The sequence below is a fragment of the Acomys russatus genome, chromosome 30 (assembly GCF_903995435.1).
Source record: "Acomys russatus chromosome 30, mAcoRus1.1, whole genome shotgun sequence".
NCBI classification, from domain to species: Eukaryota; Metazoa; Chordata; class Mammalia; order Rodentia; family Muridae; genus Acomys; species Acomys russatus.
Window position 1 is genome coordinate 40524904 of NC_067166.1, and position 19269 is coordinate 40544172.

The 19269-nt window shown below is 38.5% G+C and overlaps 1 protein-coding gene across 1 annotated transcript in view; it reads left to right on the top strand.

Moving 5' to 3' along the window:
• Cast (calpastatin) overlaps positions 1-18848 on the top strand; it is a 103096-nt gene extending 84248 nt beyond the window's left edge. Inside the window, exons 23-30 of the mRNA XM_051172503.1 lie at positions 2226-2324; positions 8194-8295; positions 9794-9890; positions 11261-11313; positions 11787-11879; positions 13615-13683; positions 16351-16412; positions 18043-18848. Coding sequence (XP_051028460.1) covers positions 2226-2324; positions 8194-8295; positions 9794-9890; positions 11261-11313; positions 11787-11879; positions 13615-13683; positions 16351-16398 — 561 coding nt within the window. The 3' untranslated portion in view covers positions 16399-16412; positions 18043-18848. The remainder of the gene's footprint in view (positions 1-2225; positions 2325-8193; positions 8296-9793; positions 9891-11260; positions 11314-11786; positions 11880-13614; positions 13684-16350; positions 16413-18042) is intronic.
• Positions 18849-19269: the final 421 nt, after the last annotated feature.

Consider the following 19269-nt stretch of genomic DNA (forward strand, 5'->3'; position numbering starts at 1 on the left):
CATATATTTGTGTAGGTATGGATGTTTGTAGATAAGACATTTAAATGATGTCATATGTGCTAGTTTCTTATTGAAAATAAATCAGTAAACAATAGGGAGTTCTACACTTACGTAAAAACACAAAAGAAAAAATGAATACAAAATAAATCACAGAAATAGGAATTTGTACATCTAAGATGTCTTAACTGTTCTAAAAGAATGCATAGGTTATAAATTATTTTGTTATTAAAGTTTCCTAAGAAGCTGCTCACCTGCACTTCCTGTAAACTCAGGTAATTAATTTTATTCATTCTCAAGTTGCTGATGGAGTTGAAGACCAGATAGTTTAGTTTTACAATTAAGCTTACTTTTTTAGTGGTGAAGATGTTTTCAGGTATAGATAAATCTTTTAAACTGATAGAATGAGATATGATAGATATGATTTACATTCAGAATTTTAGGCTCACCAAGATAGGAAAGATGTTTTCTTCAAGGCTGCCAAATACAAATAGTCAAAACACTAAGAATGTAACATTTATATAATTCCTGATTGTTTCGTGGTCCTTCTTGCTATAGGTAGTTTATTGCATATATGTAAATAATATGAATATATGTAAAAATATTTAACTATCCCTAAGATACCATCTATAGATCAATAAAATTATTCTAAAATGCGTTTGTGAAGTAAATATATAAAAATATGAAAGCATACATATTTTTAAATATTTTAGGGATTATTAACCTAATAAATATTTGGGCCTTTGCTGTAGTACTGATAAGTAAAAACTACAGCACTGGTTCAGAGAGTAAACTTATAGCATAGTACACTGGAGTGAAAAGGAAATTGATGAGGAATGTCGCATGTTAAAGGGATCCTGAGAAGAAATTCTCTCAGAAAGCGTCTGAAATAATTTATTGTACTCTTACTGGTGGCCTAAGGCATGTGGTGCAGTATATCAGTGACAGTAGTATGCCACTATGCACTTATCCGACTTTTATATGATATAAAAGCTTAATTATGACAATAGGAAACAGGCCTACCATCCATTTTTTTTTTTAGCAGTATGTATTTCTATTAGACAGGGCCAGCTCTGTGATTTTTAGAGACTCATTTGTTAAAAAAATAATGAAGTGTATATTTCTAAATAGTAGAAGAAAGTATTTTAAATTTTTTGCCATAAAGAAATGATAAATATTTACAGAGATAGATTTAGCTTTATTTAAACATCATATAGTATATATTAATTTTTATAGATTTTCTACTTTTATATATTAGTTAAAAATAAACTTAAGTCTAAAATTCCTCTTCCACAAAATTCCTACCTTTTGTCAGTGACTATAGCACAATTTTTAAATATCTGTTTTTCTCTTATCCAACTACCACACCAGAGATGAAGCTATAAGCCTCCTTCTAACGCCCCAGAGTCCTCGACTTGGCATCCCCAAACCTCTGGCCATCTAAGGCAAATGGTCAACGGTGGAATATACTAACTATAGGCTATACCAGATGCTAACGTCATCATTTTGATAGGCTTTATCCCATTGGCACTTCCCATTACATCTTACTTCTGACCTTGAATTTATTTAAAAAGAGGCTAAGCTGAAAAGGATTTGAAAGGAAAAACAAAAACAAAAACAAACAAACAAACAAACAAACAAAAAACCAAAACCAAACGTCTATAACTTATATAGAGCAAAAATTGCAAAATAATTTAAAAAAATTTTTACTAACCCAGTGTCTAACAAGAAATACATAAACGAGCCAGGAACTTTTAGAAGATTGTTAAATGACATTTAAATTAACAAATGTGAAATAGAAATGGATAGACAGATGTCTCAGTGGTTAAGAGCACACATTCTTATTGCAGAGGGCCAAAATTCAGTTGCTAGCACCCACCGATGGTGGCTGACAACTTTCTGTAACTCCAGCCCCAAGGGATCCAATGCCATCTTCTGACTTTCATGATCAACTTCACTCAAATTCACAATCTCCCTCAGATACACACAGGCATACACATAAATAATCATAAAAGGATCTAAAATATAGAAATGAGAAATTATAAAAATACTATACAGATGGAAAGAAAAAGAAAAACCAGTACTTTAAAGTTTGCTATAAGGCATGTGTTTGAATAAAAGGAAAAAGCAGCCATAAAGCAGTTTTAAGAGTTGCAATTTAAATGGTGATATTGTGTTTATAGCCTTACATGCAACATATTAATAATCCTTTTTGTTTTTAATAAAAGGAATTTGAAGATGCCAAGCTTTCTGCTGCCATCTCTGAAGTAGTTTCCCGGACGCCTGCTCCTAGCACCCACGCAGCAGCCCCACCGCCTGACCCTGAGGTAAGCAACATACCTTCCTTGGGGAATATTCTTCTTCTTTTTCTTTTTTTTTTTTTTTCTATTTTGGTTTTTAGAGGCAGGGTTTCTCTGTGTAGCCTTGGCTGTCCTAGACTCACTTTGTAGACCTGGTTGCCCTCGAACTCATAGCCATCCGCCTGCCTCAGCCTCCTGAGTGCTGCGATAAAGGCGTGTGCCACCACCCCCGGTGGGGAATATTCTTAAACAGCATCGAGAGAGAAAATAAGTCGTATGTCTAGCACACATGAAAACAAGAAAAATTATTAGAAAGATTTGGCAATTTGTATTACAGAAAGACTTAGATTGGTGATTGCTGAGATGAAAGGTCATGTCTGTGAGTTGATGAACCAACATGAAAATGTTTCACTTTAGCCTAGGAACTTGATGTTGCTGTTACTGTATCAGAACCTTGTGTATGTATCTTAATTGCTAGTTTAAAAATTGACCTTAGAAACTAAGAAAACAATCCAAAGAATCAATAAAACCAAGAGCTGGTTCTTTGAGAAAATCAACAAGATAGACAGACCGTTAGCCAAACTAACTAAAAGGCAGAGAGACAGTATTGAAATCAACAAAATCAGAAATGAAATGGGAGACATAACAACAGACACTGAAGAAATACAAAGAATCATAAGATCCTACTTTGAAGGCATATATGCCACAAAATTTGAAAATCTAAGAGAAATGGACGATTTTCTTGATCAATTTCACTTGCCAAAGTTGAGTGAAGAACAGATAAACAAGCTAAATAGTCCCATTTCCCCTACAGAAATAGAAGCAATCATTGATAGTCTCCCAACCAAAAAAAAGCCCAGGGCCAGATGGTTCTCAGTGCAGAATTCTAACCAGACCTTCAAGGGCGAGCTAATCCGATACTCTTCAAGCTACTCCAAAAGATAGAAATGGATGGAAAATTACCAAATTCATTCTATGAGGCCATAGTCTCATTGATACCTAAACCTCACAAAGACTCAACAAAAAGAGAATTTCAGACCAATTTCTCTTATGAACATCGATGCAAAAATACTAAATAAATACTTGCAAACGGAATACAAGAACACATCAAAGATATCATTCATCATGACCAAGTAGGCTTCATTCCAGGCATGCAGGGATGGTTTAATATACGGAAATCCATCAATGTAATCCACCATATAAACAAACTGAAAATAATAAACCATGATCATCTCTTTAGATGCAGAGAAAGCACTTGATAAAATCCAACACCCATTCATGTTTAAAGTTTTAGAGAGATCGGGGATACAAGGCACTTTCCTCAATATAATAAAGGCTATATACAGCAAGCCAATAGCCAAAATCAAAGTAAATGTTGAGATACTCAAGGAAATTCCTCTAAAATTGGGAACAAGGCAAGGCTGCCCACTCTCTCCATATCTCTTCAATATAGTACTCGAAGTTCTAGCCAGAGCAATAAAACAACAAAAGGAGATCAAGGGTATCCAAATGGGAAAGGAGGAAGTCAAATTATCCCTATTTGCAGATGATATGATGGTATACATAAGTGACCCTCAAAATTTCACCAGAGAACTCCTACAGCTGATAAACACCTTCAGCTGGATAAAAAATTAACTCAAAAAAGTCTGTAGCCTTCCGATACACAAATGACAAGCTTGCAGAGGAAGAAATTAGGAAAACCACACCCTTCGCATTAGCCACAAGCAATATAAAATATCTAGCAGTTACTCTAACTAAGCAAGTGAAGGACTTGTTTGAAAAAAATTTCAAAACTCTGAAGAAAAAGATTGAAGATGACCTGAGAAGATGGAATGATCTTCCTTGCTCATGGATCAGGAGAATCAACATAGTAAAAATGGCCATCCTACCAAAAGCAATCTACAGATTCAATGCAATCCCTATCAAAATACCTGCACCACTTTTTAAAGACATTGAAAGTTCAATTCTCAACTTCATATGGAAAAACAAAAAAACCCAGAATAGCTAAAACAATCTTGTACAATAAAAGGTGCTCCGGAGGAATCTCCATACCTGATCTCAAACTGTACTATTAAGCAATAGTAATTAAAACAGCATGGTACTGGCACAGCAACAGGCTGGTTGATCAATGGAATCGAATCGAAGACCCAGATATGAATCCACACACATATGGTCGCTTGATTTTTGACAAAGAAGCCAAATCCATTCAATGGAAAAAGGATAGCATCTTCAACAAATGGCACTGGTGTAACTGGAGTTCTATGTGTAAAAAAATGCAACTGGACCCATATTTGTCACCTTGCACAAAACTCAAATCCAAGTGGATTAAAGACCTCAACATAAAACCAGAGACACTAAGTCACTTAGAAGAAAAAGCGGCGAAGAGCCTGGAACATATTGGCACAGGAGACAACTTCCTGAACAGAACACCAACGGCCCCAGGCCTTAATGTCAACCATTAATAAACGGGACCTCATGAGGCTGAGAAGCTTCTGTAAGGCAGGAGACACTGTCAAGAGAACAAAGCGACAGCCTACAGACTGGGAAAAGATCTTCACCAACCCTACATCTGACAAAGGTCTAATATCCAAAATATATAAAGTACTCAAGAATTAAACACCACCAAACCAAATAACCCAATTGAGAAATGGGGCTTGGAACTAAACAGAGAATTCTCAACAGAGGAGTATCAAATGGCTGAGAAACACTTAAAGAAATGCTCGTCCTCGTTAGTCATCAGAGAAATGCAAATCAAAACAACTCTGAGATTCCATCTTACACCCATCAGAATGGCTAAGATCAAAAATTCAAGTGACACCACATGCTGGCAAGGATGTGGGGAGAGAGGAACACTCCTTCATTGCTGGTGGGAATGCAAACTAGTACAGTCACTTTGGAAATCTATCTGGTGCTATCTCAGAAAAATGGGAATAGGGCTTCCTCAAGACCCAGCTATTCCACTCCTTGGAATATACCCAGAAGATGCTCCAGCACACAACAAGAAAATTTGCTCAACCATGTTCATAGCAGCCTTATTCATAATAGCCAGAACATGGAAACAGCCTAAGTGTCCATCAGTAGAAGAATGGATAAAGAAACTGTGGTACATATACACTATGGAATACTACTCAGCTATTAAAAACAAGGAATTCCCGAAATTTGTGGATAAATGGATTCAGCTAGAAATGACCATAATGAGTGAGTTAACCCAGAAGCAGAAAGACTTAAATGGTATATACTCACTTATATCTGCATACTAGCCCAAGGGCCATGTCCCACGAAAGCCTTCACTTACCAGGAAACTGGGACAGAGGGGAGGACATCCTATTGGGACTCTAAATGAGAGAAGCATGGAGAATAGCAAAGTAGAAGGATCCAGAGGGTCCTAGAAACCTACAAGTAGAACATTATGATAGGCAGATTTGGGCCCAGGGGTCCCACTCAAACTAAGGCACCAGCCAAGGACAATACAGGCGGTAAACTTTAAACCCTTACCCAGATCTAGCCAATGGTCAGAATATTCTCCACAGTTGAGTGGAGAGTGGGATATGACTTTCTCAGTTAACTATGGTGCCTCAAATTTGACATGTCCCCTGGAGGGGGAGACCTGGTGGCATCAGAGGAAGGACAGCAGTTACCAAGAAGAGACTTGATACCCTATGAGCATATACAGGGGGAGGTAATCCCCCTCAGGAACAGTCATAGGGGAGGGGAATAATTGGAAAATGGGAGGGAGGGAAGAATGGGAGGATACAAGGGATGGGATAACCATTGAGATGTAACAAGAATAAATTAATAAAAAAAAAAAAGGAAAAAAAATTGACCTTAGTTTTTCTCAAAACTGATTTCCTCTGTCTTTACTGATCCATGCTGTAATTTAATCTGACTTATTGTATGAAATTGCTCAGCATTTGAGCTGTTCCAAGAAAAACATGACAAGTGTCTCATAGAAACCATTGTTCTTCCACTATATCAACAGTGATAATTTGTCATTGTCTTATTAGCAATAAAAAATCCACAGCATCAGTATTGCTTTAATTATTTATGTATTGTGAGGCAGGGCTGTGGCACCAAAGCTTTTCCTGACTTCTTTGTCTGTAGTGCCAAACCATACATTACCTACTGAACACAAAAAGACAAAGTAGCTATCCTTAGCCCAGGCTGTCCTTAGCCCAGGCTCATCCTTTCTGCTCAGAGAAGAGCTTCATCTACAAAGTGAAGTTCCCCTAGTGAGGTCAGCTCTCCTGCCTTTCCTTTGATGTGAGATCAAAGCTTCCGGAATGCAGTGGTCTTAGATTCTGATGCGTTTTTATCCTGTTGGGTCAGCTCAAGATAATTGGAAAATATCTAGAGACAGATGACAAAGCCCAGACTAGCTTAAAACAAGCAAAATGCTCTGCGTGTGTGTTTCTGTCTCTTTCTCCCTCTCTCCTTCTCCCTTCCCTGTCTTTGTCTCTTTCTATTTCTGACACATCTCTCTCTCTCTCTCTCTCTCTCTCTCTCTCTCTCTCTCTCTCTCTCTCTCTCTCTCTCTCTCTCTCTCTCATGTGTGTGTGTGTAGAATGTCAGTAAAACTAAGTGAAAACCTATTTCAGTGAATGGTACGTAAGCACTATAGTCAACTAAACTATTATAATTCATGCAGATTTTCTTTGCTGGGTCTAACAGCCTGTCCTAAAAATTGCCTATGTGCAGAGTATTCTGAGATATACTTTTAAAAAGCTGTATGATTAAATCACCCTTGCAGGAAATCCTTCATATGACCTAGAAAAACAAATACAACTAATAACGGCAGAGAAACATTCGAATACAACTAATAACGGCAGAGAAACATTTGCTGTGCTTTTAGTCTCAGTAATTAGCTTCCATTCACTTTTTAGCAATGTGTTAAAAGTCTCTAGCTTAGCTTCCATCCACTTGATTCTCTCGAAACATACATACTGTTGTGTTACCAAGAGGATTCCCTATGGACAGCAAATAAAACTGGATAAAGTATGAGGGGACCTTCACAGAACACTGCAGGACACTGCCCAGCAGAGTAACTTGTATAACAGAGATGTTAAACATATTTTTAATGGAATCTGTATGAATATAAACTAAATTCATATAGGTATGGACAACCAACAATTTGATCCTATTATGTTAAGATAGTTTGAAAAAAATCTTCATTGGACTTTACTACAATAACAAGGTTGAAAGCTGTGCATTATTTCCTTATTATTACTGAGTGTCAGCATATAGTCCTCTCAGCAGCGTGACTCACTTTTCCCAGCTGAGAAAACTCAGGCTTGGGAGGTTAATTACCTTAGCTCAAATATTGTTCTGGTTAGCTTGAACTATCACCACAGTTCAGTGGTCAGTGTCTTCCTGAGAATATCTCCCACTAATGTCTTCGGTTTAGCTTTCATGGATTTCCTGGAGGTAAAGGAAAAACAAAACAAAAAAGACTCCCACTAGTTCAGAAGTTCTCTGAAGGCTTTTTGGGAACCCTCTTCACTCAATGACACTAACCATATTTCTGAGGGGCCTGTGCTCCAAGAAATGGCAGGTTAATGGTCCTGAGTTTTGTGGCTATATGTTGTCATGTGCCCCACCCCTATTCATGCTCTATTGAAAACTCTTGCTTGTGAGCTGTCTGACTTCATCAGTGGATTAAAACTGAGTTTGGTTTCTCAATGGAAGGACAGTGATGTGCTTGCTTTCGGAACCTCTAGATCAGATGTAGGTCACTTGTTTGGGTTCGGCTTGTGATTCTTCCACTAAGGCTTCTTAACCTGGCGGTATTTTCATGAGATTCCTTCTAAATGACCATACTAAAAAGATGGGGTTCCTGGGTGACTTCCCTGAGCAGTCTGGGCAGCTTGTCACCAATTCAGAATTCTTTATTATTTATCAGGGAGACAAAGACCTCAATGAAGCTGTGGATGAACTTGCTGACAGTCTTGGGGAAAGACAGCCTGACCCAAACGAGAACAAGCCTCTGGATGATAAAGTGAAGGTAATGATGGTCCCCTCCCCTCCATGGAGGAGAAGGATACTCTGGCGATGTCTGGAGGTGGCGACAGCTGGGCCACTCCACCTGTTCTTCCTGTTTTATGGTATAGATTGCATTTCCCTTTTTCTCACTGATGACTATGTTTATGGTACAGATTCCATTTCCATTACAGGCAACATTTTGTTTATGAAATGAAAGCATAGCTGTATAATTGTTTAAGGTTTTTATCTTCCAGTATTTTGTCTTGGTCTTATTTGAGAGTTAGGACATACTACCCAAAAGACATAGACTTGTTGAGTGGGCATTCTGCATTCATAGTGGCGGAGATCACATACTTAGCACAGGCTTCCCCTGTACTTTTTTGCAAGCATAACTGAATTGAATTCAAACTCTGTGTGAGAACTTTGACTCTGCAGAGGTACATCTAGAAGGACACAGTGAACTAACTCTGCACTATATACAGTGTGTATAAACATTACTATCTAGGACGATATATAACAAGCCATTTCAACTGAATTGATCATATTTTATAATCAAGAAGTACCTGGAGTTGGGGAGAAGGCTCAGGGGGTAAAGTACTTAATACACAAGCCTTACAATATGAGTTCAAAGCCTTGGTCTGGTAGTGCCAGTGTCTGTAATTCAAGCCCTTGCAAAGAGATGGCAGGCACAGAAGGTAGAGCTGTAGAAAGCTTGTGGACCAGCTAGCCTGGCGGGCGCATTGGAAAAACAACAGACCCTGTATCAAAGAGTGTGCAAGCTGAAGAATGACATTCGATGTTGTTCTCTATGTGCATGCTGTTGCATGCACATGCCTGTGGTATATGCGCGTGCACGCGCACACATGCACACACACACACACGCACGTGCACACATGCACACACACACAAATCATGCAAAAATAATAAAAGAGAAGCAATTTCACAAAGACAGGACATTGTCATTCTATTATCAATGTAGGAATATTGAGATTAACTTAACCTATATTTTAAAACCTAAATTGTAATGCGGCACAGAGATAAATCTGTACTCCACAGACTCTGTGATAGAGTTCAGGGAACCCGACAGGTGGGGATGCCAGGATGGGCATGACTTGCTCAGCAGCAGGAAGTGCAGGCGTCAGTCCCTTCTATCTTCCGTCTTATCAGTGCTTCAAAATAGAGCTGTAAATATTACCCCTGTCTGCCAACACATGGGGACTCGAATTTTAAAATGAAAAGCAAATTCAGTCAGAAAAACATATTTTATTTCCTTGGGATTTTAGCTACCAGTATGGTTTCTGAGGATCACAATTTGATCTTTCAGTTGAAAATTCACAAATATGGACTGACATATAGAAAAAATAAAGGATTCACATTTTTCATCAGCTCTCTGCTTATTTTGTTGCTCTGTTCCTTATGTTTTGCTTCAGAAAACTACAAAAAATTGTAGTTTCTACACTTTGAATTATATTTTGTAAGTAAAGAAGGAAATGAACATTTTATCTTTCCAATGTTTGTAGGAAAAAATCAAAGCAGAACATAGGGAGAAACTGGGAGAAAGAGATGACACAATCCCACCTGAATACAGGCATCTCCTGGACAAGGATGGACAGGTAAACTAAGGCAGACGGCCTAGATTAGGCCACTGCGATGAACTCTTTCATTAGGACTTCTCTGGAACAGAGTGGAAGCTGCATTCTGACAGTAGCATAAAAACCCATCATAACTGAGTCCTCTTAATGTCCTTTCAGAGCTGGCGAGTGGGCTGTCCACCCCTCTTCTATATGTATCTGAGATGGTCTTGTTGGGCATCCGTGTTCTTGGCCCTGCTGTAAAAACACTGTTGAGTAATGCTTACCAGTTCTTAACAACGATTCCAAGAAATATATAGTTAAGAATTAAGTTTTCTAGAAAAATCCCTAAAACTTAAAGAATCAATGAGATGTCAAAGGAAGCGGTCTCTGTATAAAGAGAGCAGAGGAGGAGTTGTGGTGGAAGAACTGAAAGGCCAGATATACAAGACAGCCTCACACCCTGGCCTCCCTTCTTAGCACCAGCACTGCAGAGCTGAAAGGCAGGCAAAGTGCTCTCTGTGGTCACCAGGTCTGTTTCCCCATTGCAGAGTCCCGAGATTTTGGCTTTTTCTTAAGCCAATCTGAGTGCCTCCCCCTTTCTGTTTGGTCTAACTCTTATTAGATTGTTAAAGGATGAATGGTCTTCCCAGGCCTGCTTATGAAATGGAAGCAAGGGAGTCCAAGTTGCATTGGTTTGTTCTGAGGCCTTTGGTGGGAAGCCCCTCCCTGGCCAAAGCCTCAGTTACTGCTGGAAGTGGAGTCATTTGTTCTGATTGCACTAAGTATTACAGGCATTTTGCATGCTGCATCCCCCGTGTTGGCATTGCTACACTATCTGGCTTGCCATCGTTGGTGTTTCATTTAATGCTCTTGCCTTAAGATGAATAAAAACTCTATTAGTTTGTGGTGCTTATTATTCCTGCCTGAAAATAATCTTCAGCTTTTGAAAAATATGAGCATCAGGTTTGATGTAGGCCTATAATCATTTATTTGGAAGGCTAAGGAGGAAAACATTGGGAATTCAAAGCTAGCCTGGGCAACTTTTTTTTTTTAAAGCAAAACAACAACAATAAAAATAAAAATAAAAGGAAAAAGAGGACGAGGCTCAGTGGAGCTTGGGTTCTGGGTTCATTACCAGGACTATTCAAACCAACCAAACAAGACATCAAAGTATCTTGTGGGTATAAATTTTAATATCTGGTGGCAGAAAATTAGTACATAGTCTCTGTATCACTTCCAGAATCAGATCCTTGCAACCCAGTGGCTACTGAAATGGCTTTGAAGGTGAAGATCTGATAGAGATATGGGTTAGGTGCCCAGTTAATCAATTCTGTATAGTCTTTGAATAATAGATTCTAAAAATACTGTCTTTGACCGATTGAACCTATACAGAGATCTGTGGTTAACCAAAAGTTTGCCTTGTTTTTAAGGGCAAACCAGAGAAATCACTGACAAAGAAATCAAAGGTAAATACTATGATGTGTACTTTCATCCTTTTTATTACAGATGTAACCTTCTTTTAAACTTTAAAGAAACGAAACTTCTTAAATATTTTGTCCTGTGCCAATGGTTGCAGAAAAGCCTATATTACTAGCTCTAATTTATTTCTCACAAGAGCTTCTAAAATTAGTACCAGATTTCCAAGTGAGAAAACTTGTGGTAAACCATGTAAGATGAAAATGCCTAAAACCCTAAGGAAAATAAGAAGTTCACGGTTACATAGTGAGTTTGAGGCTGGCTCCAGCTACATGAGACAATCTTTTTTTAAAAAAAGGAATGAGAAAATAAAGATGCTTAGGTTTCCAACTCTTATGTCTTCTTTAGATAGTGTTTTTAGGAAATAAGTGTCAGAGAGCTTTTCTTCTTAAACATATTCTACTTTTAAGTATGTGAGAAGTTGCTCTTTGGCTATCTCCAAGTGTTTCTACTAATGTCTTAGAAGCCTGATCAGGACCAGGACCCCATTGATGCCCTCTCAGAAGATTTGGATAGCTGCCCCTCAACTACAGAGACCTCACAGAGGACAGCAAAGGTACTATGCTTTTTCCATCCTGATTTCTTTGATGTAAAAATCGATGAGAATTTTAGTGTAAAATGAGTAGAATCATTTTATAGAGAACCTTAAAATAAAGAAAAGTTGTAATTCTACTGTCCACATACCATTATTCAATGTATTTTCTTGTCTGTGTCAGTAAATAACTTTACAAAATTGTCCTCATGCAAACATAGCTTAACAGCATTTCACTGGGCCGGTAATCTCCAAAGCCATTTTTGGTTGCGACATTGTTTTGAAAGTGTCAGTAACTCTGTTGCTCAGAGTGAAAACAAATGTGTAATTCAACAATTGTGAGGCACTTAACCTATAGATCACAGAAGGACGTTTTAATGATTAAAAATAAGATGCCAGGCAAGAGATCTGATATGGAGAAGTTTATTATATGTGCATGGGGAGAGAAGGAAATGGAAGGGCCCAGAGAGAGAGATAGAGAGAGAGAGAGAGAGAGAGAGAGAGAGAGAGAGAGAGAGAGGAGGGAGGGAGGGAGGGAGGGAGGGAGGGAGGGAGGGAGGGAGGGAGGGGGGGAGGGAGAGAGGGAGAGAGAGAGAGAGAAACACAGGAAGAGTAAAAGAGAGGAGGAAAGAGAGTTAAGAGAGTAAGAGGGAGATGTAAAAAGAGAGAAAGAAAGGTAGATGGGTTTGTCCTTTTATAATCCTGGGTAGGGGCCACGCCTAGTGGCAGGCAAACAGTGACATCACCACAAGTTGCTGGGTAGACTGGAGCAGAATCTTAACAGGAAGGGTGGGTGTCGCAGTTTGTTTGCTGTTGTTTCAGCAGTTTCTAAATACAGCTTGCTTCCCCTTGGTGGGGAGGGCTGGTGGCACTCAGAGAAACAATAAGCAGGCTACCAAGATGAGACTTGACAGCCTATGACCATATAGTGGGGGAGGAGGTCCCCCTTAGTTATAGACCTAGGGGAGGGGGATAGGATGAAAGAGGGAGGGAGGGAGGGGAGGAATGGGAGGATACAAGTGATGGGATAACAATTGAGATGTAATCTGAATAAATTAATTTAAAAAAAAAATACAGTTTGAGACTGAATCACTATGCCAAGTGATTTAATTTACAGACTCTCTCTGCCTCTCTCTCCTTGAAACTCCTAACTAATGTTTCTTTCTCCTCCATTCCTGTCCTCTTCTTCCCCTTTCCCCCTTTGCTTTCCCATTTTCCTCTTCTCTCCTGTTTTCCCCCCACTCCTTCCCAATTCATTATTTCCTTTTGTTTCTTCTTTGGTCAATGTGCTTTTGCTGGGAGTCTATACAGCTTTCTGTAACCATTTTCATTGTTACATTCATTTCTTTGCCTAACACTGAAAACAGGTGTTTGTGGTTTTGATTTTATTGTTTTCTTCCATGTCACATAAAAGTCAGCCTAAGTAAAGAAAAGCTCTGATTTTTTTTAAACCTCTAGTTTTCTAAAATAAAATTGTGTGTGTATATTCAGGGTTCTTGTTATGAAATAATGGTATATATTGAACACCAGTGCAACCCACAGTTCCTTCTTATCTGTAGCCTTATTTATGCTCTAGCTAAAATATAGGTATATTCACTGTTATTTTAAAAATCAATACCAAGCTACCCATTTTTATTCCGTTATTTTGTGGGTGTACAGGCTGCTAGACAGAGTAGTGCGGGCTCATCTGCTGGCAGATGTGGTCAATTTCTCTGTGGACTGATGACAAGGTAGCCTTACTACATTTCTGTTGCTTTAGGAGAAGAGCAAGAAGACTTCAAGTTCCAAAGCACCAAAGAAGGGAGGGAAAACAAAGGATTCCTCCAAGGTAAACATGGCCATAAAGGACCAGTATTAGCTTAACAATTGACAAGGAAGTAGGATTTACCTGTTAGTTATTTAGCTTGATATTGCAAGCTATTTAGGGTGAAAGACTTTTAAGCAATAGCTATCTCCCAGCATGCTTTGCTTAAAAAAAAAAAAAAAAAGTAATCTCTTGGGAGCTGCAGCAATGGCTGGCTGTTAAAAACACTGGTTGTTCTTTAATAGTTTGGTTTCCAACGTGCGCATAGGGGCACGCGCGCGCGCGCGCACACACACACACACACACACACACACACACACACACACACACAGGGCTTACAAAGAGAATAACTCCTTTTCCAGGGGATAAGATGCCCTCTTCTGGCCTCTGGGGGCAGCAGGCACACACTGGGTGCACAGATATACATGCAGGCAAAACTAGTACACATTAAAAAACCAAACCAAAACAAAAACATATTTTAAAAGTTAGTTAAGTTGAAGCTTTAAAGACAGGAACATATATTGTATATGTATTTATATATGCTTTTAAGTAACTGGTGTTTTGAAAATACAAATGAAGTGTGTGTCTGTAACATAATTCAAGTGGCATATGGCTCTTGCTTGTATTACAGTCCCTCCCAGGCATGTGACTTACATAGATGTTAGAACATTCTAGGTTGATTTCTGATGTTGTAATAAAACACCCAGACCAGAAGAAGTACCTTAGTGGAGGAAAGTTATTTGGCTTACATGTCAAGATTGCATTTGGTCACTGAGAAAAGTCAAACACTCAAGCAGAAACCATGGGAGGACAGTACTTTCTAGCTTTGTCATAGACCCATGCTTAACTAGCCTTCTTTTTTTTTTTTTCTTTTTTCTTGGCCCACTTGTGCAGGGATCAATGCTGCCCACAGTGAGCTCAGCTCTCTCACATCAGTTAATAGTCAAGTTAGTCCTCTACAGACCTGCTCACAGACCAGTCTGAGCTGAACAGTCTCTCAACTGAGAATCTCCTTCTCGGGTGACTCTAGGCAATGTCTAGTTGACAGAGCTAACTAGGATAGAAGGTCATTTATAAAACCAGGGAAGATATTGGTTTTTTTTTTCAATCTAATTTATTAGTTGGACAATGTTTGGGGTGTATTAGTAAATAAATGAACAAATTCATATAGCGACCAGCATTATGTCACTATATACTTGAGATAATTAAATTACAAAGACAAAAGATTGAGTCTAGTTCATGGTTTTACAGGCTCCATCTTATTCTTGCTTTGTTCCTCTGGTGATGCAGTGCTTTATAATAGGAGACTGTTGTGGGGGTCAGGGGGATGTTCAACTGCTTACCCCATAGGACAGGAAACACAGAAGAGATGGGGGTGCCATAACCTCGAGTAAGAGGGCCACATCCCCAATGACCTAAGGACATCATATAAGGCCCTGCCTTGTAAAAGTCTATAGCAACCTTCAGCAGTTTCACTGTGAGGCTCAGAATTTTATACATGGCTCTTTGAAAGGCATTCAATATCCAATTCATACAGCATTTAGTTGCGCAAAGTAGAATCGGAGCTAATGGCTAGAAGTTACAGGTTCAAGCTAAGTGTGGAGAATTGGGCATATATAGCACAGTTGGACACTTTGAATCACTAAATTCTCAATTTGTAGTCAGGAATGAAATTGTCTCAGTTTTTAAGTTCCTTCCAATTCCATCTATGACTTCAATAACTACAGTCTTCTGACAATAATGAGAAATTAAAGGCACTATCTTAATGGTCTAATTGCATTAATGCTTCTTTTTTTTCCTTTTTGAGAGTATAATATAATTAAGTCCTTACCCTTTCCCTTTCCTTCCTCCAAACCCTCCAGGGTAGTCATCCTTGCTCTTTTTGAAATTTATAGCCTCTTTTTTTCCAGAAATTGGAAATAGTTTATTTTTTATTAATTTACTCAGATTACATCTCAGTTGCTATCCCATCACTTGTATCCTCCCGTTCCTCCCTCCCTCCTGCTTTCTTCCTATTCCCCTCCCCTAGTCCCCTAGGTCTATGACTGAGGGGGACCTCCTCCTCCACTATATGGTCATATATAGCCTCTTTTTTTCATTGATTGCATCAACACTTTAAGAACAAGTTAATGAAGTCTTCATGTAATGGATTTATCACAGGATACAAAAACAGTATATCTCAAATAGGTTAGAATGTTAATCCCCCTTACCATTATAATTTATAACTATAAATCATTACAATTTATAATTATAAAAAAATGCTTGATCAACCTATTCACAGAAAGTTAGGGAGTGTAATCACGCTACACAGTGGGGATTAGCCAGTCAGCTTCTGTCCAGTGCAGAAAAGGATGAGGTCACTGTGGGATGGGAGACACTGTCATCCTAATTCCAGAAATACTTCTGCATTTGAAACTTTTTTTACAGGGTCAATTAAAAAATGAGCTTAAAGTGAGAAATGTGGGATTAATTAGGACTACTTACAGCTTATAACTTAAAAGCAGTGAAAAGCACAGAGCATGTTTGTGTCAAATGAAGAAAAATCTAGATTAGGCTATCTTATTCCCCACCCACTTTGTCTTCTGTTGTTTAATCCCAGGAGCTCATTTTCTCCTTACCTTTTCTGGTGAATTAGTTGCTCAGCATTGATTTAGAGATGAGAGGCCTCACTATAACTTTGCTTCCCCTTAGAAGGGAGAGGAGGTGCCCAAGCCAAAGGCTGATGGAAATGCAAGCTAAAGTTTACACATTTGGTAAGTTGAGTTTTCATTGTAAATAGCAATATAACTGTTCCTTCTAGCAGTGGCATTATGGGAGTGACAGGAAGTCTATCTCTTGAGTTATTTTATACTTGTTGTGGACTACTCTAAAGAAACACATGTTACAAAGTTCTAAGTTTTCTATTCTCTAAAAAGCACTAAAGGGACTATTGTGCTACTAGAACTTTAGTTATATATATATATATATAATTAAGACTCTTCAAAAAACCAGGCAATGATGGTGCATGCCTTTAATTCTAGCACTCTAGAGGGAGAGGCGGCTAGAGCTCTGAGTTAGAGGATACCCTGATGTACAGAGGGAGCTCTAGGACAGCTAAGATTACACAAAGAATCCCTATCTTAAAAAAACAAGACAAAACTGAGAGTTGTATGGAAGAGTAGAGGGATGGCAGGACCCTAAGGTGTCAGGAGTCCCTAGGGGAGACCATCAAGCCCAGCAGATCTGGACCTAGGTGGGCCTGCACAAACTGATGCACCAACCAAGGACAATGCAAGCTGAGACCTAGACACACACACACACACACACACACACACACACACACACACACACACACACACACACATTCAGATTTAGTGGATGGATAGCTAATCCTCAGATCATCTGACATGCATTCTTGTGCCCACGATTTGATCATGGCCACTGGCAGGGCGGCCTTGTGGGCACACAGAGGAAGGGGATGCAGGCTATCCTGATGAGATGGTTTCTATTCCATCATAGTTTTGAGGAGGAAAATGGGGCAGAATGGCAGGGAAGGAGGGTGGGAAACGGAAGATAAGAGTAAGGAGATAACAACTGGCCTGTAATGTGAATAAATTATATTAAAAAATCAATTAAGAAAAGGAGAAAGCTGAACATTGGCTCTTAGGAGAATCTCAGTAAATTCTAAAACAACAACAACAACAAAACAAAAACAGGAAGATCTCTTTAAAGCACCCAGACTGTTAAAGAAAATCATATACTAGAAGCTTGTAAAATCTTTGAAATCCAGGTGATTTGTACATGCTTTTGTTGCAAAGCAAATTGACACTTTAAAATTTGTAGCAAAATGGCATTAATTGATTTATGAAATACCAATGTATGGTGAGTGGTGGAAATTACTACTTGGGAATAGAGGCAGTTTATCCTTTTAGTCTTTTCTGTTTGTCTCAGTTTTGGAAAGAATAATGATTGATTCTGACCTATTCTTCAATATATGGTCTTTGGCCTCCCTAAAAGTCATGAAATGAAGTTGCATATTCAGCAAAGCCAAAACAAAACAAAAACTGCAATGGGGCTGGCATGATGACTCAGCAGGTAAAGCTTGCCACCAAGCCTGACCCAGGTTTCATCCCTGGGAGCCACATGATAGATTCCTGAAAGTTTCCCTCTGACTTCACATGCACACTATGGCATACACTTACTAAATGAAAATGTAAAGTGGAATTTAAACAAACAAACAAAATGTGGGTTAAATCAGCTGTAGCTCTCTTACTATGATCCATTTTGCTTCCTGTAGAGGAACTAGTTCACCAACTAGAGCTGGTGTAGTATGGTACCATATTTTCTCAGAGTTAACTGATGACTTTATATTAATAACCTACACATATTTCCTTCTATTTTCAGGGTATCTGAACAGAAGTTCCTCAGTTGGTGGGTGGTGATTTTCGACGAACAAAGGGTTTGGTGACACTTTTTCTGGGTATCTTCAAGACAGTGGTATCTGTTGTGTCTTTTGACATCTTAAACATTGGTTTACTAATCTTTTCCAGAAAGAAAATGAATTTGTTTGGTTCACTCGTGTTCTGTATTGAGTATTGATAAATTTCAAAGATTTTTAATTTCCTTTAGGTGGGAAAAGGAAGCTTTATATTTGTAAGAAATGTATTTGATAGTTTGTTAAAACACCAAAAACTGAGGGCTGGAGAGATGGCTCAGAGGTTAAGAGCGCTCTCTGCCTGCTCTTCCAAAGGTCCTGAGTTCAATTGCCAGAAACCACAAGGTGGCTCATAACCGTCTACAATGAGATCTGGTGCCCTCTTCTGGCATGCAGTTGTATATGCAGGCAAACATTGTATACATAATAAATAAACTTTTAAAAAAGAAAACGCCAAAAATCAGGAACCCTTTGCAGATTTTTGCACATTATACACACAGTGCCTGTAAATCTCATTAGTATTTTTGGTTTGCATTTTATTTTTTAGCATTTGAAAAATAATGCTGTCATTTTTTGTCAGTATTCTGATTCCTTATTACCTCTTTTACTCTTGAGCTTTTGAACTGTATTTAATGTATCCTTGGGTTAATGTTGATAATTCAAATATAAAATATTGTACATTGGGCGCATGACTCCTTTGAGGCTTCTTATAATAAATTAATGATAGATAACATAGATAAACACTGGGAGCAGCTGTCTCCTTTCCTGCCATAATTCTCCTTTAACTAGAAATGAGGACTTCTCATTATTGTCAGATAGGACACACTGAGACTTGAACTAAGTCAGCAGATGAGCAAAGTACAGGCCAGAGATGTTGCTGCACAGCAACTTTCAGCAATAAAGTTGGACTTCGTAGAATATGCATATGGCTTGAACTATACTAGTTTATCATGGCATTAAACTGTGGTTTCCATGCTCTACATGAATTCCAAATTTAATCATTTGCTTAGAGTCATTTGCCACCTTGTCTTTGGCTTTATGGAAGTCAAATTTACCAAGCTCAAAAATGAACTTTAAAAAACTTAAAAAAAAAAAAAAAAACAATGTATATACTTACATACACACAGATATACACACACGTGCATACACATGTGTGTGTGTGTGTGTGTGTATATATATATATATACACACACACA